Source organism: Elaeis guineensis, chromosome 8, assembly GCF_000442705.2.
Source record: "Elaeis guineensis isolate ETL-2024a chromosome 8, EG11, whole genome shotgun sequence".
Taxonomy (NCBI): Eukaryota; Viridiplantae; Streptophyta; class Magnoliopsida; order Arecales; family Arecaceae; genus Elaeis; species Elaeis guineensis.
The window spans coordinates 2,323,786-2,347,024 of record NC_026000.2 but is presented as its reverse complement, the minus strand read 5'-3'; the positions used below and the strand labels follow the sequence as shown (position 1 = coordinate 2,347,024).

Below are 23,239 nucleotides of genomic sequence, written 5' to 3'. Positions count from 1 at the left end.
CAGCTTCCCTTGGTCCAAGGGCTTCGACACTTCTGCCTTCCTCAAGACCAGGTCGTCAGGTCTGAAAAGCTTCGGTCTGACCTTGGCGTTGTAGTACCGGGCGACCCTCTGTCGGTATGAAGCCATTCGGATTTGAGCCTCATCTCGTAGTTCGGGAGGAGGTCTAGGTCGGCCCTCCGACTCTCGGAGTTGTCTGGCTCTTGGTACTGCTCGACCCTTGAAGATGGTAGGCCAATCTCGAGCGGGATCATCGCCTCTGTCCCGTAGGCCAAACTGAACGGCGACTCCCCGGTCGGGATGCGGGGGGTCGTTCGGTAAGCCCACAGAACGGAGCCCAGCTCATCGACCCAGAGACCTTTGGCTTCATTCAGTCGGGTCTTAAGTCCGTGAAGCAAGGTTCGGTTGGTCACCTCGACCTCGTCGTTGGACTGAGGATGCCCGACCGAAGTCAATCGGTGCCGGATGTGGAACCTAGTGCAGAAGTCTCTGAAGTCTTGGTTGTCGAATTACCGTCCGTTGTCGGTGATGATAGTGTGTGGCAATCCGAACCTGAAGATGATGGACTTTTGGATGAAGTCCTCCATCTTCCGCTCAGTGATCTGCGCCAGGGGCTCGGCCTCGACCCACTTCATGAAGTAGTCGATGGCGACAACGATGAACTTCCTCTAGCCCGACGCTGGTGGGAATGGACCGAGGATGTCGACTCCCCACTGGGCGAAGGGCCACGGAGCGACAATGGGAGCGATTTGGCTGGCCGGTTGGTGCTGGATATTGGCATACTTTTGGCATGGCTCGCACCTCCGGACCAACTCCGCCGCATCCTTCTTCATGGTCGGCCAGTAGTAGCCTTGTCGCAGGACCTTGAAGGCTAGAGACTTGCCCCCCAAGTGGTTCCCGCAAATTCCTTCGTGAACCTCTCGGAGAGCGTAGTCGGCGTCGGTCGGCCCCAAGCACCTGAGCAAAGGGAGGGAAAACGACCTTTTGTAGAGTCGGCCGTCCATGATCACATATTGCGAGGCCGACCACCGGAGTCGCTTGGCCTCCGCGGGATCTTCGGGACTGATCCCGTCGGTCAGGTACCGGACGATCGGGTCCATCCAACTTGGTTCGGACGTTAGCTGCTGCACTTCTTCGACCCGATCGATGCTCGGCTGCTGGAGGTTTTCGACGAACGTCCGACCCAAAGAGTCGTAGGCCGACGTTGCCAATCTGGAGAGTGCGTCGGCACGGGTGTTCTCCGACCTGGGGATGTGGGAGATCTCGAAATACTCGAGGTGCGCCACGAGGTCCTTCACTTTCTGGAGGTACTTGATCATGGTCAGATCTCGCGCCTCGAAGTCGCCCTTGACCTGCCCCACGATCAGCTGAGAGTCGGAGAATGCCCGAGGCTGTCGATGCCCAGCTCCTTCACCATCCTCAGGCCAGCGAGGAGTGCCTCGTATTCGGCTTGATTGTTGGAGGCCTTGAAGTCGAACCGGAGGGCGTATTCGGTGACTACCCCGTTCGAATTCGTGAGCAGGAGCCCGGCCCCGCTTCCCTGAGCGTTTGAGGCTCCGTCGATGTGGAGTACCCAGGTGGAGATCGGGTCTGGCTCAAAGACCGCATCTCATCCCGGGTCTTCAGCTCCCGACCCTGGGTCGGTCGTCGGGCATTCGGCGATGAAGTCGGCCAAGACCTGGGCCTTCAAGGCAGGCCTTGATCGGTACTGAATGTCGAACTCGCTAAGCTTCATCGCCCACTTTGCGAGTCGTCCAGATGTGTCGGGTCGGCGCAGTATCGCCCTCAGGGGCTGGTTGGTGAGTACCACGATGGCGTGGGCCTGGAAGTATGGTCGAAGCCGCTGCGCAGAGACGGTCAGGGCGAAAATCATCTTTTCCGTCTCCGAATATCTGGCTTCGGCGCCGTGGAGCACTTTGCTGGTGTAGTAGATGGGCTGATGAGTTCGGCATTCGTTTTTTCGAACGAGCACCGAACTGATCGCCTCGGAAGATGTGGCCAAGTAGAGGTACAAGGTCTCCCTGACTTGCAGCTTTACGAGCACGGCGGGGAAGCCAAGTACCTTTTCAGGTCTTCGAAGGCCTGTTCGCACTCATCCGACCAAGAGAAACCGTTCGCTTGACGCAGAATCTTGAAGAACGGGAGGCACATTTCAGCCGACCGAAAATAAATCGGCTAAGAGCGACGATTTTTTCGTTCAGCTGTTGGACCTCCTTCTTGGTGTTCGGATGACGCATGTCGAGGATTGCCTTTATTTTCTCAGGGTTGGCCTCGATCCCTCTCTGAGAAACGAGAAATCCGAGGAACTTTCCTGAGGTCACCCCGAAAGCACACTTGGTTGGGTTGAGCTTCATTCGGTGTTGTCGAAGGGTGCAAAAGGTCTCCTCGAGATCCTGAACATGGTCCGGGATCTGCGTGCTTTTCACCAGCATGTCGTCCACGTACACCTCCATGTTGCGCCCGATCTGGTCTTTGAAGACCTTATTGACGAGTCGCTGGTAGGTGGCGCCGGCGTTCTTCAGTCCGAAGAGCATCACCCGATAACAGTAGAGACCCTTGGGAGTCACGAACGCGGTGTGCTCCTCGTCCTCAGGCGCCATCCAGATCTGGTTGTACCCGGCGAAGGCGTCCATGAAGCTGAGCAGTCGAAATCCGGACGTCGCATCCACCAGCTGGTCGATCTTCGGAAGTGGGAAGCTATCCTTCGGGCAGGCTCTGTTGAGGTCGGTATAGTCGATGCAGATCCTCCACTTCCGTTGGCTTTCTTGACCATGACAACATTGGCGAGCCAATCGGGATACGTGGATTTCTGAATGAAGCCTGCTTCGAGTAGCTTGTCCACTTCTTCGTCGATGGCCCTCTGCCTCTCTGGGGCGAAGGACCTTTTCTTCTGTCTCACCGGCTTCATCGTCGGGTCGATGTTGAGTCGGTGAGTTATTGTTTCTGGAGGGATGCCCGACATATCTGCTGCCGACCAAGCAAATATGTCGGCGTTGGCCGTCAGCAGCTTCGCCAGTCGGCATCGTTCGGCGTCGGGCAATTGAGACCCGACCCAAACTTTCCTATCGGGATGTTCTCCTATCGGGATCGCCTCGAGCTGCTCGGCCGGCGAACCCCGTTCTTTCTCCTCCCTTTGGTCCAGCTTGTCGATTGTCAGAGGATCCTTCGACTCGTCGCTTTGAGCGAAGATTTGGAAGCATCGTCGGGCGAGCTGTTGATCTCCGCGCATCTCCCCGACTCCGTTTTTGGTCGGGAATCGAACAAGGAGATGGTACATCGAGATGATCGCCGTGAGGGCGTTCAATCTGGGTCGGCCAAGTATGGCATTGTAGGCCGAAGGAACTTGGACGACCGCGAAAGTGAGGGAGATCGTGCTTTGCCGTGGTTCGGTGCCGACCGTCACGGGCAGGCTGATTTCTCCCTCTGTCGTGACAGCGTCTCCGGCAAAGCCGATCAGGGGCACAGGGACCCTCCTAAGTCGGTTAGTTGACAGTCGCATTCGGGAGAAGGTCGAGTAAAACAAAACATTTGTCGAACTTCCATTATCAATAAAAATTTGTTTTACATCATAATTGGCTATTGTCGCCGACACAACAACAGCGTCGTCGTGGGGAGTCTGGATGCCCCGAACGTCGTCTTCTGTGAAGGTGATTACGTCGTCCGGGCGTGGCCTTTTCGTCGGCTCCCCTCCTGCAGACGTCCCCGGTCCCAGCCGCTTGGAGATCACGTTGATGACTCCGGCCGTCGGCTGGTTGGTCGGCGCCTCTTCAATCGGCTGGGGGCGTCGATCGGCAGCCGGTTGAGTCGGCGGACCCTTCCAAAATTTGCCGAGGTACCCCCGGCGGATGAGATTTTCAATCTCATCCTTCAACTGGACGCACCGCTCGGTGTTGTGGCCGTGGCTCCGATGGAACCGGCAGTACTTCCGACGGTCGAGGCCTTTTGCCTTCAGAGGCGGAGGCCGTCGCAGGTATTCCTCTCCCTCGATCTCCATCAGAATCTGCGCACGGAGAGCGGAGAGAGGAGTGTAGGAGTCATACCTGGGACGCACCGGCCTCGGAGTCTGTCGCCGGGGCGATTTTTGGATTCGTCGGGGTGGAGAGAGCCGACCATCGGTCGGGGGCCTGCTTGGTTCGGCGGGCTCCCGACCTTTCCTCCGCTTTTCTTTCGGGCCTCTGGGCTCGGCCAAGCGTCGGTCGGACGCTCCTTCGTCCGCGCGCATATACTTGTACGCGCGTTCCAGTAGCTCGGCATAAGTCCGGGGGAGGGTCTTGTCCAGAGAATAAGTGAATCGGGACGCCCTCAGGCCCCGCTTCATGGCTGAGACAGCCATGTCTTCGTTGAGGTCCCGGACCTCGAGCGTGGCCGTGTTGAATCGCACCACGAAGTGTCGGAGCGTCTCGTTTTCTCCCTGTTTGAGGGAGAAAAGGCTGTCCGACGTTCGCGGCGGCTTTCGGCTAGTGCTGAAATGGGTCACGAACGAGTGCTCGAGCTGCTCGAAGGAATGGATACTGCCCGATCGAAGACCGGAGTACCAAGCCCTGGCAGCCTTGCGGAGTGTGGCGGGGAAGCCGATGCAAAAAAGAGCGTCGGTTGCCCCTTGAATCGTCATGAGAGCTTTATAGCTCTCGAGGTGGTCGACTGGGTCGGTGGAGCCGTCGTATGGCTCCACGTTCGGCATTTTGAACCGACTGGGAATCGGCTCGTCGAGGACCAGTCGGGAGAGAGGTTGGGCGGTCTGGAAGTCAACGTCGTTGGAAGACTTCTGGCCATCCATCTGCAGTTGGGCGAGTCGGCGGTCGATTTCCTCGAACCGTCGCTCGTAGTCGTCCGCTCGTCGATGCTGGGAGACCCCAGGAGTGGAGTCTCCAGAAGACGCTGAAAGAGAGGCCGACGGCGTGCGCGGTCGTTTCTCCTTCCTTGCCCGTTCCAACGGGGAGGGAGAGGGCCGCTGGGACTGTCGGTCGTCGCGCCATGGTCGTCCCTCCTCTTCCCCATGGGAGCGCTGTTGGGGGCGCTCGCATGGAGGCGACAGGGATCGGCGCGATCGTCGGTGGCTGCTCTTGGAGGGCATGGGTCGGACCGTCGGTTGCTGCTGGAGGCTCTTGACTGCGTCGGTCAGTACGGTCATTTGCCGCACGATGGCCGCAATCTGGGCCTCCGTGGTCACTGCAGGGCGCGGAGAGCTGGGCTCCGCCGCCGGGGGTGGCGGGGAGGCCTCTTCCCGACGGGAAGAGCGCCTGGCCGACCCAGTGACTCTCGATCGTTGAGCTCTTGTCTTTGTCATGCTGTCCCCTACCTGGCGCGCCAATCTGTTGCGGCCAATCGCCTCGTCGTCCGATCGCCGGGGAGCGTGCACCTGCAAAAGGAAGTCCGCACTGACCGGAGGCGGCTCCGGCGGGGACCCTCCGACGGTCAAGTCAGAGAGGTGACTGGGCAACAGTGAAATATAGACGGAGAGCTCTGAGAGGGAGAGCGAGAGAGAGAGAGGAGCGAGCCTGCGTTTTCGGGAGGGACGGAGCGGATCGATCCCTTGCACTGTTGCCTTCCCCGGTTTATATAGTGGAGCACGGTATGGCGCCGTCATTAATGGCGCGGACAAGTGAGGAACTGTCAACTCACTGTGGACTGTCAGAGTCGCCGTGAAAATGTCATGTCGCCGTGTGGCTGTCCAATCACCAGGATTGACAATGCCCTCGGCGGGACAATGCCCCTAGGTAACCGCGCCGCATGTCCGTGTCAGAGCTGACAAGGTCTGGCGGCTGTACGGCGATCGGAGGAGGCGGCCGACCCTAGGTCGGTGGCCAGCAGAGTGGCGTCGGATTCCTCCGTCGGTCGGCGAGTTTCATGTGAGTCGACCATCAGACCTCTGGGTTCAGTCGGTCGGGATGGATACGCCCGACATATCTCCAGTCGGCAATGGGCCGTTGAATGGCCGGTTGTTAGCCGCTGATGGCATCCGTCAGTCGGTCGCCCCGACCTACGATCGGTCGGTCTATCGGCCAGTCGGAGTCGTCCGTCGGAGTCGGTCGGGCTGCGCAGTCGGTCGGGCCGCCAGTCGGTCGGGCCCTCCGACAGTCGGTCGGGCCGTCAGTCGGTCGGTCGAGCCGTTAGTCGGTCGGACTCTTCGACAGTCGGTCGGTCGGTCAGTGGGTATCCCCCAATACTTTGTACGTTGGTTTCTTTGGTTGTGTCGTCTTCTACTTGGATTTGGGACTTTTGTTTGTGTTTCGTTCTTTTATTTCTGTTCTCAGCAGGGCGGCAGGGCCTTTTTGGAAGCTATTTTACTTCAATTGGATGTTCTCCTTCACCCAAAAAAGAAGAAAAAAAAAAAGGGGTGGGGAGATGATCTCGATTTTAAAATTATTTTCTCCAAAAAGAAAAACAGTTGCTGTTTTTTCCCTATGATGTCAGAAAATAACAGTTTCAATAGAACTAAAATCTTGCTTTGCTATATTAGACATTTATTAACTCATCCCTATCGAGCCATCATGATGCTTGGGGTGATAAAATTCGGCTCGGCTCAAAAATGGCTGGACCAAAATACATTGGTGGTGCAATTTGTATTTCTTCTAATGTCACCGACTTGGTGGGCGTATCGTTTTCGTCTTGCAATTTATATAGGGGACACCAGGGATGAAAATGGTCATAACCATTCCATATCTAATTTGGATCAAATTCTTGTATCCGATCGGATCCATAAACATGATTATACCATGACAAATAATTCTCCTACATGATGACATCTGTAAATTTTGCCATTTGGCTCAGCCTGAAAAGATAGCCAAACCAATGGATAGTCTACTTAGAAGAGAAAAGAAGTGAACATATCTTCTCTATTTAGAAGAAATGTGCCTGCATATATTCGGAAAATCTAGATCATGGTAGATAATGGAGCAGCGGTAAACATCATGCTAGCAGTGGTTACAAAGAAGCCTTGCAAGAAGGATGAGGTTCTTGTTTCAGCAAATGTAATGATGCCAAATTTCATGGAAGGATCCAGCAAAGCCATGGGAGTCCTACCGGTACACTTACAGATAGGTTCTCAAGTCACTGTTGCTCCTGTTTTATAATTGATGCTTCTACCATATACAATATATATTGTTTGTTCGAGATTAGATATGCAAATTACTACCTTCATCATTTGCTTGTTCTATGGAATTTGGATGTATAAAAGAAGATACGGAGGTGGAAGTGGTTGAGGCAAACGATACACCATCTGTTGTGAGTTGCTAAAGCCAAGTTAAATGATGAACATGTCGGCCCAATAAAAAAAAAAAATTTTGGACAAAACAAGCATGGAAAACCTACAGTGATTGTTTCAAATTTAATAAAGACCGATGTTGATAATCTTACAAACTGAAAATATCTTGGCCTAATGGCACAGAAAGGATGAGTAATTTCAGTGTGTTATCGTTACCACAAAACTAGGATAGCCAAGATGACCAAGGCATGGCCATAAGATTACTAGGCCAGAAGAGTCAGCCAAACTAGGCTACAGATGATTCGGCCAAACCTTAACCTAGATCAAAATGTGGTGATAGCTATATAGAGATGCAAACGAGTCACGTTGCTCGTGAGCTATTCAAGCTCAACTCAACTAGATTATTATCTAGCTCCAGTAGCTTTTCGAATCGAGCTCGAGCAACAAGATACCCAGCTCAAAAACTCATGAGTTTACTCAAATATATATATATATATATATATTATATATATATATATTATATATATTAATATATGTACTATTATTAAGTTAAAGTTTGATTTCGAGCTCGAGTATGGCTTGGTTAATATACGAATCGAGTCAAGTCAACCTCGAGTTTTATCTATTTTTATCGAATCGAGCTAGAGCTTAAGATATTAAAGTTTGTTAATCTCGAACCAAATTTTGAATCCGAGAATTTTGAGTAGAATTGAGCTCGAGCTTTCAACTATTCAACTCAGCTCGACTCGACTAGATTGCATCTATATAGATACATCCTATCACTCTTGTGCTTTGTGGACAGTGGGATGTGATGGCATTATTTGCACTACATCTTGAGAACACAGAATGTAGCTACTTAAATGGGCTAATAGATGGCATTAACCGAAAACATTTATGTTTAAAAGGACAACATAATTTATTGTTTTTGGTAGAGAAAGGACAACATAATTAAATAACCAAAAATGAACAAGCGGGGATGCCATATTGAGCCTGAAACATACCGGCTTGAAACCAATTGTTTTATAAACAAGACTGAACTGATTTAGGCCAGGAAGTCCAAAGCTACACAGTCCATGAATGCTAATGCCTCAACAATATAAGCAGAAAAATCAAAGTGAATTGTATTCAAATTCCCTAATGATAAGCAACTGTCGTGAAAGTGGGTTGAAGGGTAACTAACCAAAACATGTAGGATGCGTTTGGTGGCCCAACTTGGATCGTCAAAGTAATCTAAGATTACTGATGATCCAAATCCTGAGATGATCTAATCTCTAATGATCTAAGATCGCTATATTTGATTTGCCATAATGTAGTGATTAAAAATTTTGGATATATACAAGCTACTTGTTTAGTATATTACGAAAATTCAAGATCACTGATCATGTAATATCAAAAATATCTCTGACAATTTATTTGGAAATTGAGATTGAGAATTAAGATAGAAAAAATCTTAAGACAAAACCAAATAAATTTTTTTTTTTTCTAATCAACACGATGAGAATCACATATAGTTTTTTTTGATAAAGACCGTCACATATATAGCTAAATATCCTATGCAGAGACTTATTGCAAGATCGCTTAACAATCAGGGATTAGGAAAACCGCCACTGTATTTGAACGCTATTAAGCTCAAATTTGATTTCCTTTCCAGTTTCACCCCAGACCTTTGTCTAATCTTCACTAATAGCCATGTCTTGTGACCAAAAGAGGCTGCTCGATCGCTTGGAGCGTTTTGTTATTTTGACTTCGTCCAGAAACTGAAGAAACTGTAGAGTGGAATTCTTGTCTTCCAGCTGCTGTAGTTTCCAGTCCCTATCGTGATTTAGGTGAAAGAAAGCAGTTGTATTATCTCATATTTCCTTCATGAGTTAGAGTCTTTGATCTAAAAGCATTAGCTTCTAGATTGGGCACGTAAAGATTTAGCAAGTACCTTTGATTTCTGCAACACGGATCAAGCCGGTAGGTCTTGCCTCTGGCCATGGTTCATTCTTTCTCTTCCCTCTAAACTTGACACATATATTTGGGCTTAGAATGGAAGCGATCACAAGTAATTTGTGATTCTTCTTTGAGGTCAACAATCATTTCACCAAAACCCAGTTCATATCATCTGCATAGCTAACTCAACTATGCTGGTTTTTATCTCCTCTTCACTCCAGTGTTCTGAGATGCTACCATTGCTGGTTAAAAGAGGAGGAAACCTTGCTGACTAAGCGGCTTCAATTAATCCACACAATTATTCGTGGAATCCAAGCATAACAAAGCCCATATTAAGGGATGTGTTTATGAATCAACAGTTGGATCTTGAGGATGACAACAGCAAATCCTATAGTACTTGCCTCTCCAAACTCACTTTGTCAACTCCTAAAGATATGCCAAGTTCTCCAAGCAACATTCCCCCTTGATCAAATTCAGATGGCCTGACCGTTGGCGAGGCTGCTACCACAATTCGTCAGCCAACTCCCTATCTCGATACCAATTCCATGAGAACTCTTCTTCCATGTTTTGAATTCTCACTGTATAATTTGTCAATTTCTACAGTGATGATAGTTGCAGGTGGTACCGTGCTAGTTGTGATAGCCACACCGATCATCAGGGGTGTCCATAACATCAAAATGCAGTCAATAAATGCTTCGAGAAGACAGACATTGGCACCATCACAACTACATAACTGATTTCTGCAATGCACAAGGACTCAACCATTGAAATGGAACCGACCAAGAAGTTCGCTGGGGGTTAAGGTCTTCCAAACAGCCGAGGAGCAATTCACGCAAGAGTTGGTATAATGAAGAACTTACCATATCAATTTGGTCAGGCTCTTTTGGATTCTGCTTCAATAAAATGTTGAAAGTACGATGAGTACATGGAATGTGGATCACTTAACTAAGATCCACAGGACTGAACGCGGAAAGTCGCATGAGATTGCAGATCTTCAAACTTTGTGGAAGGTGTTTTGGCATGTGAGAAACACTTTGTGAGTCCATATCCAGAATTTGCATTCTGTGCCATTCTGCTAGACCTGATATCAAACACCTTCGTGTTATAAACCCTATTTTCATATTTCCTTCTCTTCTTTCATGCTTATCACATATAACATAGGATAATGAAAGCATCATATGTTACAGAAATCAACAACTGAGATTTTGGAACTATGAACCAGTGAGCATTGCCATTAAAATAGAACATGGGAGTACAGTATGCAGCTGCCTGTGGCAATAAATCAGCCGCCATCTTCCTCGTTAAAAGTAAACCCTAGTATCCCAGCAAATAAACAAGAGTAAGAGATATGAAAAAAAAAAAAAAAAAGTTATTAGCAAAAACAAAAGAAGGGGAGTCTGTCAGACAACCTCAGGGCAGATACCTGTGGCAATAAATCAGCCGTCATCTTCCTCATTAAAAGTAAACCCTAGAATCCCAGCAAATAAACAAGAGTAAGAGAATTTAGGTGGTTATAGTTTGCTAACCTGGGAACAAGAATTAATCAAAAATATGACAAAAAAAAAAGAAGGGGAGTCCGTCAGACAACCTCAGGGCCATCCCAGGCGACGGTTGATCGCATGAGAACGATCCTCTACAGCACGAGATCTTTGAAAGATCCTTGCCGTCAATCACGCTCTGGCCCTGAGGTCTGGCGTCATCAACCAGACTGAGTTACCCGTCTCCTTTACAATCAAGGATACGGTTGTACGAGCCTATAGAACAGATCCTGTTCAAGTAAGGTCGTGACCAGAGGAGGAGAGCGTTGATAAATTAACTAATAAAATCTTTTCGAACAACCGATATGGTACTATAAATCAGGCACTTAACCGGATATGGGTCGGGCTTCAGCCCTTAAATTGTTTCTAGAATACCCACTCACGCTGGACCGGGCCTGAAATCCTAGATTTGCACCCGAGGTTGGACCCAGGAAACAATAACAACCCAGGTCTGAACCCAGATTGGCTAGACCCAGAAAAGTCCCAAGAGGTGCTCTCTCTCTCTCTCTCTCGAGCACATGGAAGATTTTTTAATAGGCTTAACTTGATAAACCAGCTAAACCTGACTTCAAAAAAGGAAATAAACAAGAGACAGGAAAAAAAGAAGATAAACCAGCTAAATGAGGAGGGTCAACGTGTTGACACATGCAATTACCTTCACCCCGAGAGAGAGGTTAAAAAAATGGACTAAATATTTTTTTTTTTTATTAGAGATAAATAACGTCTTTTATATAAAGTCTAAAAAATAATTATATAATAATTTAAAAATAACTTAACATATTTTTTAAAAAATAAAATTTATTTTTGCATATGAAAATATTCCTCAAAAATAGAAACAAAATTTCAACATTCACCATTGTTCTAAATTTACTAAATACAACTTAGTTTCGTAGCTATATATAAAGATGGTAAAATATGATCCGATCAATCAATCAGACATATATTTAATTTATTATAAATAAATTTAAATTTAAACTGAACAGATTCAAAATAGATTAATTTATTTAATTTATTTATTATTTAAATCAAATTCAAATTTCATTCGTCCAATGTATTAAATTTTTGGATGAAACATAGTACACAGGGCATTTAAATAAATTAAATAATGGCTAATCGCCCCTTTCATCCATATGGTGCGCTCCTTTCCCTAATTCCTGCACCCGTCAAATCCTAACATGCCATGCTACCCTTGTATTTCACCAATTCCCGATTGCGCACCATGCTACCTTCATATTTTGAAATGACCCAATCCCCAATTCGTGGCTAGGGTTCTCCTCTCCTTCTTCTCTTCCCCACCACCTACGTAGCTAAGCTGCCATCAAGTCCCTTCACCACTGCCGTCGTGCACAACTCCTGCTCCAATGGCATCGACGTATCCACCCCATCTACAAGGTCAAGGCCGGTGATGACCTCAACACCATTGTCCGCAACGTCTTCAATGGATATCACGACGACATCACAGCAAACAAGATCCCAAACCCTATCGTGCATCTGTGACCCGATGGACATGCCGCCATGGTCCGCTACTCCAAGGTGGTGGCAGTCGGAAGCTCGATGGAGGGGATCGCGGTGGAGTTTGGGATGGATGAAGACAAGGGCAACTAAGAGCTCCGGTGGGGCGGAGCTGAAGGCGGCGAGGGCTTGATTCTTCATGCAGCCGAAAGCTCCGATGGGGTGGAGCCGAAGGCAGTGAGAGCTCAGTGTTCACGCGGCTGAGAGCATGGTGAGGCTGGAGAGTCACGAGACGGTAGGGCGGAGAGCAAGTTTTTATATTTTTTCTTATTTTTTTTAATGGGTTGTACATGGCTTAATTTTTTTTTTAACTGGATTATTAAGGGATTGTAAACAGATCGAATCAGATAATCTGAGTTATAATCTATTTATTAAATAAATCATATTCAAATTTAAAATCTGATATGTTTAATAAATAGGTTGAATCTGGATTCAGAATTTTTAGATTTTTGATTTGATCTGTGTCTGATCCAACCCATTTTTATCTGATCCAATTGCCACCTTTAGGTGACAATTGGATTGGATCGGATCATATACAATCAGATCAATATGGATCGGATCAAAAAATTATCAATCTAAATCTATCTGTTATTAAACAATCAAAATTAAACATGAATCAATCTATTATTAAACAATTATCCGATCTGACTCATTTAACTTATTTATTAAATAAATTAAATTAGATTAAATAATTAAATAAGTCAGATTAATGGGTCAGAAATAGATTAAGTAGATTTTAAATAAATTAAATAATTTTAAATAAATTAAATAGATTAAATAAATCAGATTAAATGGATCAGAAATAGATTAAATGGATTATCTGATCAACCCGATCTGAATATTAAATGAGTTAAATGGATTAGATATTTAAAATTTAAATTTGATTCAAATATTAATGATTTAAACAAATCGATCTGTTTATAATCCAAATCCATTTCGTCTAAATCCAAATCTATTTATGATGGATCGAATACAGATTAAATTGACAGATCAGATTATATTTTACCGTCCCTAGGCCTATATATGACTAAGAGTTGTACTTAAAAAAAACACAGCAATGACAAATGTCTGTGAATCTGAACTGGGACTGGGCTTCTTGATCAAGATTTCAATAAGAGATGCAAATAGCAGAGCATTAATCAATGTGCTAAGTGAATGCTATGAGCTTGCACGAGGAGGTCCTCAGAGTGGTCTATTTTATTTTGTGCGCTAACGAAGGATGGCTTTCCTGGTGGAAGTCACCCGTTGTTTATCCGTATATCAGGCTACTCTGGTGGCCATTGTATGGCTGGTTCTTGTCGCAACTACACTGCCAGCCTTTCACCCCTCCAGAAGAAGTACAGGAGAATTGTGAGCATTTTCAATTTTTGAGCCTCAAAGTCGCATAGTTTTGTTCTTTATTTATATCTTCAAACTATTCATCAAATATTAACACATGAAAGAGCATGCACTGTGAGTACGTAGCATGACTGCAGATGAACTTACTATATGCATGCAATGCATGCCAGAACACCTACTGTTTCCTTTTTTACACTTGTCCTCATCTACCCTTTTCTCGATCAGATGAAGTTTCCATAGTATTTCTATGACATAAGAAATGGATGGAAGAAATTTCGAAAAAGAAATTCGCAAAATTTTTGGGGTGGCAATAGAATAGCATTTTATAACAATAAAAAAATAAGGAATTGTATTTGACATGTTTCTTGTGCCAACATAGCCAACTTTTTCTCTCTCTACCAAGGCAGTAGTCTGGATAAACGGATTTGGAATGCTAAGTTTCTTCTGCAAAAGTAGTTTAATCCAATTGTTCTGACGAGTGTTTGGCTGAAAAGGGTTGAATAACTGGGCTAAATGACATTTAGCCACCTTATTCTGCTTTTAAATGCCACCTAATTGGGAAAAACAAAGGGCTGGTTCAGCTAACATGGTCTCCGGGTGGCATTTATGGTCTCCATCTACATGGAATCCAAGCAGAATAAAGCCCATATTAAGGGATGGATTTACGAATCAACAGTTGGATCTTGAGGAAGACAACAGCAAATCCTATATGAAAACTCGCTCTATCAACTTCTAAATATATGCCAAGTTCTCCAAGCAAAACTCCCCCTTGATCAAGTTCAGATGGCCTGACCGTTGGCCAGGCTGCTGCCACAATGAGCAAGCCAACTCCCTATCTCAATATAAATTCCATGAGAACTCTTCTTCCATGTTTTGAATTGTCAGTACACAATTTGTCAGTTTTTAAAGTGATGATAGCCGCGGGTGGCATCATGCTAGTTGTGATAGGCACACCAATAATCATCAGGGGTGTCCAAAAGATCAGAATGCAGTCAATCAATGCTTCAACAAAGACAGACATCGGCACCATCACAACTACACAAAAACTGGTTTCTGCAACGCACAAGGACTTTTGGCATATGAAAAACAATTTCCTAGTTCCTATCCAGTATTTGCATTCTATGCCATTCTGCTAGACCCGATATCAAACACCTTCATACTATAAACCCTACTTCATATTTCCTTCTCTTCTTTCATGCTTATCACATAAAACAGGTAATAGAAAGCATCATATGTTACAGAAATCAACAATTGAGATTTTGGAACTATGAACCAGCAAGCATTGTCATTAAGATAGAACATGGCAGTATGCAGATACCTGTGGCCATAAATCAGCCGCCATCTTCCTCATTAAAAGTAAACCCTAGTATCCCAGCAAATAAACAAGAGTAAGAGAAAATTTAGGTGAACACCTGGGAACAAGAATTAATCAAAATAAGAAAAAATGTGGTGATTAGCAAAAGAAAAAGAAGGGGAGTCGTTGTACGAGCCTACAGAAGAGATCCTCTTCTACTAGAATTGTAACTAAAGGTGGAGAGCGCTGATGGATTGATTGGTAAAATCTTTTCCAGCAGCCGATGGGCGCTTAACTTAACTGGACTTGGGTCAGGCTTCAGCCCCTAAATTGTTTCTAGAGGACCCACTTACGCTGGCCTGGCCTAAACCCTAGGCTGGACGCAGGAACAAATGAGAACCCAGGTCTGAACCCAGATTGGCCAGACCCAGGAAAGTCCCGGGAGGTGCTCTCGCTCTCTCTCTCCCCCTCCCTCTCTGAGCACGTGGAAGATTTTTGAACAGGCCTAACTTGATAAACCAGCTAAACGTGACTTCAAAAAAGGAAAAAAAAAAAAAGAAAAGAAGATAAACCAACCAAATGAGGTGGGTCAGCGTGTTGACGTTACCCATTACCTTCACCCCGAGAGGAAGATTAGAAAATGGACTAAATATAATTTTTATTTATTAAAGATAATTTGTATTGATATAAATATTTTTATTATATATTTATTTTGGGTAGGGTCATCTTAAATGTAAATACTTTTGACCAAGTATATTCATGGCTTGCAACTCGGTGCAAAATAACATCAAAATCATAGTCTCGTGATAAGGGGAATAAAGTATATATATATATTTTTTTAAACCCTAACAAGAAGCTTGGGGTCTTTTTGATATCACTTTTAGTTTTTAATCTTAATTTTTTTTTGAAAATAAAAAATAGACATCAGTGAGACTACGGCAATATTGTTTTTCGTTTTTTGAAATTTTTTAAGTTTCTAGAAATTTTGGAAGCTGAAAAATCATTTTTCCAAAAATTTTATGAAAACTATGGGCTGAATAAAGTTATTGAGTTGTGGGAGACGCCCCTCCAAATTAAAAAACCATACCCTCGGTGCACCAGGCATCCTCCAAAGTACTCGCTACTGAGGCAAACAATGGAGTTGGAAGCTATGGGCCGAGTAAGAAAGACTCATGTCTTACAATCACCATGACCTTCTGATAGACTAATCCATTTATCCTTACCATGAGAGCGAGTGAGATGGAGATCAGCAATCTTCTCTGCTATTTGATCCGCGGACATGAAACAAAAGCTTAGAAATATCCCAGCAACCACCATCTACAAACCCAGAAAATGTTAATTAATTGTAACCAAAGTAAGCGTTGTAAAAGGTTGGTTTGTAAGATAAATGAAAGACTTAATCACGGTTAAAATGCTGATTAGTGAGATCGAGAATCTTTCAAATAGTGTCACAATCATCAAGCAAAGCACATGGAAATAGCAAAATGCCATCAGCATAAAGGAGAGGCACATACAATGGTGATGCCCATCAATAGCCACCATTGCAGGCGATGACTAAGCAAGCACCTGCGAGAACAAAATGAAAAGATCGGTGGACAATGATTCTCCTGTCGAATTAAATACCTCACGGTCTATTCAATGAATTAGTAGCAGTCCCATTAATTATATATTAGAGCAAAATTTGGGAGAGGCAATACAAGTATAGATCCATTTTATACATTCTCTCGGAAGGGTGAATTAGATTTCTGAGGAAATTATGACCACACAAGCTGCCAACTATTGACAAGGCATAAACACCTGAACCCAAGCATTACATTAAACCACGGAAGTACAACATGAAATCCATCAGGGCTGCTGCCAAAAATAGGAGAAAAAGGTGGACATGAAACATTAGCCAATGACAATAATCCTGAGATGCTGCTGAGATGATTTATAACATGTAAGCATTTGCATGCACATGTAAAGAGTCAACAATATATAAGAAGTCAAAACCACGGGACTTCCAATGGCTACATAACAGAAACCAATCCCTCTTGTTTTCAAATTTGTCATTACTTCTGATTCTTAACAGAAGGGTTGCTCGGCTGACAATAAACAACAGTCTTATGGATCTTCCATTGTTGGAACACATAAACGTGAAGGGAAGTTTAGACAAAAGAGGCTTGCCTAAGAACTGGTGGCTTCTCACTTAACAACCGAATGGCTGCTCAAGTGTCCACATAAAAATTTCCACACCAAAGCCATCAGATGGCCTCATTGGCAGAATTGAGATCTTTCTGCTTACCTAGTCCTGAATGCTAATCACATACTTCAACAGAAAGAAACCGATGCTTCAGCAACTTCTCTCGAATGTAGGTCACATGCACACCCCTGAAAAAAATAAGGCAAGATCTATGCAACATGTGATCTGATTTGGAAATAACCATGCTTGCTACCACTGATTAATAATGTCTTAACAGTTCAAAACAAAACTCATAAAAAAGATACACCAGCTCCCATGGAGCATAAGAAAAAAACGCTTAACAGGTGACCACACATGAGACAAAGCCATCCCGGGCTGTTTGTCAAACATTTACGCCACAATTGGACTGCTGCAATGTAATGGGCACGGCTGGATGATGTGTTAAAACTAGTTGGCGGTCATGAATGGAGACCCCTCAATGCCTCGGCATGGTCATACAAATGGCACCAATGATATAGATTTTCTATTATCACAATCACACATTAGTATGCCAGACAACATGCCTGCACAATAATAGGAGATACTGGATTCAGAAATAAGCAGGAAAATGGAAGAAACAAAGAAAGAGAGATGGAGGATTTATCTTACTATTAATATATCAGACACCCTGCACTTTGCTGGTATGTTCTTTTAGTTTACCACCTTTGCTACCTTCCATCTGCAACAAAATGATTTTGTTAAATCAAATTACATCCCAAAAGCAATAAAAATAATTCCTATTCCTTCGAATATCATTTTTTCAGTTAGCTGATATTTTCAAAAATATTTTAGAATACCAGGGTTTATTGGGAAAACAAATCCTGCTTTTCAAAAAACATGCTCATCAAAACCAAAGAAGTGAAATCAACCCCCAAAAAAAGCTGCAGAAGTGCAGAGAACTGTCATTTTTATATATATAAGGACAACATGTGACAAAAAAAGGTGACATGCTACTGTCCTTATAACTATGCAATAGGCCCACGATAAACTCCTCAGCATTCTAGGGTGCAATGCATAATACCAAATGCCAACCCCCCAATTAGTTTGGGATCAAGGCTTAGTTGAGTCAATAACACCAAACCACCAATCAACAGGAGGAGACATACATGAATGAAAAGCCATGCAACCAATGTTCAATCATAACATAAGTTCAACTACGCAATACAAGCCTGGGCAAATCTAGAATGGTCAGACACAGCTGGGAGATAGGTTCTCACCATTTAAAAGTAGATGAAGGTCAGATGCTATTAGATGGTGTGTAGTAAAAGTTGTAGGATGGCAGCACAAACCAGCAGTTAACTTTTGTCATTATGAAAATACCTGAAGAATTCATGACACATTGCAGCATGGGCATCCTAGCAAACAATTAGACCTACCTGGTAATTTCCAGCAGGAAAGCTAGACAGAAGATCAGACACCTATGCAACACAGAGACCTTGCTTTTCTTTTCAAGCCAGAAGATCTGAAGCCACTTATTTAAGTATCAAAGGCTAGGCATATACGGACAAGCAACCAAGAGGTGTGTGTGTGGGGGGGGGGGTGTTGGGGGGGAGAGAGAGAGAGAGATTGCTGGAATTAGAACCCTGTCCCCACCTGTTAGGAACAGCTGATCAACCGGTGAAACCTACTTAAGTAGCGCACCTCTTCTCAGTAAAGCAACTCCATACCTAAATAATCAATCAATTACCAATCCCGTCATCATACATCCATATACAGTCACCAACCTACTTAAGCAGTGCACCTCTTCTCAGTAAAGCAACTCCATACCTAAATAATCCATCAATTACCAATCCCATCATCATACATCCATATACAGTCACCTCAAATTTAGTTTAGAAGGTTACCATTTTGATACATTTTGCAAAATCAACATTTTGAACTCAATTCTGCCTAGTTATATACAACTCCTCACCATTCTTTCAGGTGAGAGTATTCTCCTGACAACCACTGAATTCATGCAATCCTGTCTCTCACACTCACCCAGCATTACCCAACACATCATCTGTAATAATAATCACTTTCTGAAATATGATAGCAGTATATATTGCAAGCTGTTTTGTCAAAACTCTGTTGAGAAACTCTTAGTTGTTAATCAGATAGATATCACGGCAACTCAGCAGTAAAAATAGATGACATGCTGTGCACATTAAAAACATTATTGTTGTAGCAAGTGTAAAAAGTTGATGAATGTATTAGTAACTTCAACATCCCAAATTGCTAGAGCAGTCACCTCAATAATCCCTTTGGACATTAGGAATTTCATTTATCAGAGTCCCCCCAAATTGGTTCAATTTCAAGTGAATGTCTATCCAAGATAAGAATGAAAACCTCATGGTAGGAAGTTCTGTGCGGATAAAGAACAGCAGAAAGAGGTTTGAAACCAAGGTCAAAACCTAAAGGCAAACAACAAACAGGAAAAATGCTAATCAAGCAAGCCAAGGCTTATGTCTTGTTACAGCAAATGTATCAAAGAACAGCAGAAAGAGGTTTGAAACCAAGGTCAAAACCAAAGGCAAACAACAAATAGGAAAAATGCTAATCAAGCAAGCCAAGGCTTATGTCTTGTTACAGCAAATGTATCAAAAGATAAACATGTTGAAGATTACAAACGATCCATAAAATCTGACAAACTAAATGCTTCAGCAACTGTAATCGTATGTTAGATCAGCACATAGGTCATCAAGGACCCTCACATGAAATTCCAAAAGTTAAGGAGCTAACAACCGGGTCCTTGGAATGGAAGATCGCAATCTCATAAAATGAGCTAAAAGTGAGATAGGATATGATTATTTGAGACCACAAGAAGGTAGAAGTCACTATTTAAAGATATAAGATCCCATCAACAAATAAGCATAATACTTGCCACTCAAAGATGACAACGTCAGCCAAAAAAACACAATCAATCACCCAATGGTCTTTTACAGTAAATGGATGAAGAAACATGCAACAGACAATTCTAAATGCCCAGTTCAACCCTCAGCAACTACCATAAACTCATGATTTTGAGAGACCGTAATCATATTTAAGATTTTGACACGAAATTGAATTACTTTCATTCAAGGATGATTGTAAGAACTAACAGATTAAAACTTTTGTACATCCAATGCCTTGATCAAACAAATGATCCCGAGAGGAATCAAGACAACATACACTCGTATGCCAGCAAGATCAGGAGGCGGAAGGGTGAAGTACAAGACAAAAACTTTCAGTAATGCACAAAGAAATATCAAAGCCAGAATTCAGATTTACCCTTCAGCCGGTGGGGGAAAAAAAAGCATTATAGAATTAAAAATTTAAAAATGTCGCCAACCTTCTCGTTGTTCTCGTAGTAATCATTTAACGCCCACTGATACTTCGATTGGTTTAACCCAAACAAATCCGCCAAGTACTCATCCAAGCTCGAATGCACTGCCAAGCAAAACAACCACATCACATCTTTTATAAAAAAAACCTCTCAATCAAGGGAAAGTAGTAACTTTCTCTCCCATTCTTTTCTTTTCTCTCCTATTCTTCTCTCCCAACCAAGGCGTAAAACTCCAAAACCCCAAAGAACCAACAAATAAACACGGAAACAAAGCAAAAAACTTTAAAAAGCTACCATCTTGGACTTTGGCGACGGCGTTCCAGAAGAACCCGAACACGGATGGCGACGCCCGAGCGGCCGGCTTCTCGAACTGCGGCGGCGGGACCTGAACCGGCGGTACAGCCGGAGCCGGCGACAGGGACGACGAAGGCACCCTGACGGGCAAAGGAGCCACATTTCTTGGACTAGGACTAGGGCTCGGCTTAAGGCTAGGGCTCAGGGGTCTCGGGGCCTCGGAGGGCTTGGGGGTCGGCGGTGGAGTGATGAAGATGGTGTACCTGCCGGCCTTCCCGATCACCGGCGGTGGCGTCGCCTCTCGCGCCCGCGCGGCGGCCATGGCAGAGGAGGAAGCGAGCAGGCACGGGGTCGGAGTCGAGACGGTTGAATTCGAGCTAGGGTTTAGGCTTAGGAAACGGGGGGAGGCGAGGGGGCTCGTGGTAAAGGTGGAATCGCCATTGTGGTGGAAAGCCGGAAAGTATGGCTTGAGCTTTTTTAAACGGCATCCAATGCCATGCTTCAGAGGGGCGTTTTATTCCTTTCTTCCCCCTCTATTTCTTTAATGAGGGTGGGAATAAAATCGGTGGGATTTAGCCTTGTAACTGGAGGAAATATCGAGAATGTCACTGTGAGCGGCCGGTTCCTCATGTGCAGCGGCGGTAGGCCGCGGGAATTAATGGAAGGGTGGTTTTGTAAATCTATTGCCGGGAGTAGGGGTAGATTCGGGTAGATAGCGAGAGTCAAATTAAAAAATTTTGGGACTGAGGTTATACCGACCGGCGAAGGGGCAATTGCAGCCAGCATCGGTGCTTGTTTTTGTTTGCTGGATACCGCAGAGGGATGCATTCGGAGATCCAACTCGCCCACTCGGGGACAGATGAATTGTCAAGAGATGCTCTATCACCATCCTAGCGTGAGTGTATTCTTTCCAATCTTAGAATGCGGCCTAGTTTTTGGCAAAGAGACAAGATTCAACCACCGGTCTCCCAAGAATCTCCGAGGCATATATATATAATAGAGTTTTCTTATATCATTAATCTATCTCTTTGCTTTCTCCATGATTAGGCACACCATATATATATATATATATATATATTTTTCTTTTAAGGGCTAAATACCCAACGGATCTCTTTTTTCTTAATCAAATCATTGTTAAATCTTAATGGAAACGAGAGCCATAAGGAGAGGCCATACCAACCCAGAGGTGAGAGGAAGGGACACAACCAACAAAGAAAATAAAAAGGAAAGCAGCCTAGGGTAACAAGAGTGTCACCGACCAACGGAACCATCGGGTGGGGGCCCGCTCGAATGGATTGAGGCAATGAGCTGGCGGCACGCCTCCCGTTGCGCCTGACAGCCGACAGCCCAAAAGATTCGTTACTGTTCATTGGGCCGGCTGTTTGACATCAGCACTGACAGCAATGCCAGGCCGGAGGAATTGCCAGGTACTAACAGATGTCTTCTCATACACAGGTCGTGTGACAGAAACCGGACACATTACTGACTTGAGGGCGTATGGACTCGAACCCTGGCGGTGAGAGATCAGAAGCCCACAGTTTTTTCAACTTGTGGACCAGCAAAGAGCAAAGAAAGAGCGAGGGGAGGGGACGAAAGAGGCAAAACTCGATAGTGCCACCATGCTTAAAGTTGCTCTGTTGGAAGTGGGGAATGGACCACTCGGACCTCATCTTCCATACTCGGAACCTATCCAGTTTAGAGACAGAACATCGATGACTCTATCAAGAGGCAAATGATTAATTACGTTACCCCAACCGAGTTCTACCATTTCAGATACAACTCAATCAATAAAGCTCCCAAAGACAATATGCTGTATCACCTTAAAGTACACATTTAAGGCCTAGATTCTTATTAAAATAAAATCCCAGATGACATTTATTTTGATATCACCAGCCAACAGAAAAGACCAACAAAAGCCAATCCAAACAGGCCCACAGAATAGTGCAACCATAATTTTATCCATCAACCTTCGCAGAAAGGAGGGAGAAAAAGCAGCAGAATGTTTACTCATTCCATAACTTTTCTTCTCACGGGCCACCCAGGTCCTTTGGTGGGACACTGACCCAAGAAATGGGGCTCATCACGTTCATCGCAGACCTTACCAAGAAAACAAGTTTCATCACCAAATCCATGGTTCTCCAGGATAAAAATTTAGCAATAGAAGCTTCTGTCCATTTCCCAGAAGTTCAGTTCTACTGAATATCTCTAGCTGTGGCTACCTATTTGACAGAACTAACATGCAAAACGATACATAGAAACAACAACCAGCAACATACCTACTTCAAATTTTCCAACGGACATATAAGTTTTTTTTGAAAAAGAAAAAGCATCAATGGATACAAATCTTGAGGATGAGCCTAGTAAAGTTAATGTACTACAACACAGATCGTAGGTTCCAGAAAAAGATCTCTCCACACTTGAGAGTAAACCTGCAAACAAATCAAACTGCTCGCGAGCTCTCAAGCTCGACTCGATTATTATCAAGCTCGAATAATAACATATTTCATTCGAAAGCTCGCAAATTTACTCGAATTTATATATATATATTTAATAATATTATTTTTATTAATAATATATATATTAATATATATATATATTATTA

At 44.4% G+C, this 23,239-nt stretch overlaps 1 protein-coding gene, 2 long non-coding RNA genes and 1 other non-coding gene across 8 annotated transcripts; all 4 read right to left on the bottom strand.

The window, feature by feature from the left end:
• Positions 1 to 8,740: 8,740 nt before the first annotated feature.
• Positions 8,741 to 10,917, bottom strand: LOC105050802 (uncharacterized). Of its 5 annotated transcripts, none has more exons than XR_012133964.1 (5): positions 10,725 to 10,917; positions 10,560 to 10,604; positions 10,356 to 10,450; positions 9,132 to 10,217; positions 8,741 to 9,013 (listed from the first exon to the last, which is right to left on the bottom strand). It is a non-coding gene; the product is annotated as an uncharacterized lncRNA (long non-coding RNA). The 5 variants fall into 5 exon arrangements; XR_012133963.1 differs by having other exon boundaries at positions 8,741 to 9,876; positions 9,997 to 10,217; XR_012133966.1 differs by having other exon boundaries at positions 8,741 to 10,217; positions 10,546 to 10,604.
• Positions 10,710 to 10,922, bottom strand: LOC114914493 (small nucleolar RNA U3). Its single transcript, XR_003801750.2, has one exon. It is a non-coding gene; the product is annotated as a small nucleolar RNA U3 (small nucleolar RNA).
• Positions 10,923 to 14,681: 3,759 nt separating this feature from the next.
• LOC140851081 (uncharacterized) lies at positions 14,682 to 15,262 on the bottom strand. The gene is made up of 2 exons (XR_012133893.1): positions 15,019 to 15,262; positions 14,682 to 14,887 (listed from the first exon to the last, which is right to left on the bottom strand). It is a non-coding gene; the product is annotated as an uncharacterized lncRNA (long non-coding RNA).
• A 1,964-nt stretch (positions 15,263 to 17,226) lies between these two features.
• LOC105050804 (uncharacterized) lies at positions 17,227 to 21,266 on the bottom strand. Its single transcript, XM_073262095.1, has 4 exons — positions 20,638 to 21,266; positions 20,350 to 20,447; positions 17,648 to 17,718; positions 17,227 to 17,561 (listed from the first exon to the last, which is right to left on the bottom strand). The coding sequence occupies exons 1-3, from the start codon at positions 20,957 to 20,959 to the stop codon at positions 17,659 to 17,661; spliced, it is 480 nt and encodes a 159-aa protein (XP_073118196.1). The 5' UTR covers positions 20,960 to 21,266; the 3' UTR covers positions 17,227 to 17,561; positions 17,648 to 17,658.
• Positions 21,267 to 23,239: the final 1,973 nt, after the last annotated feature.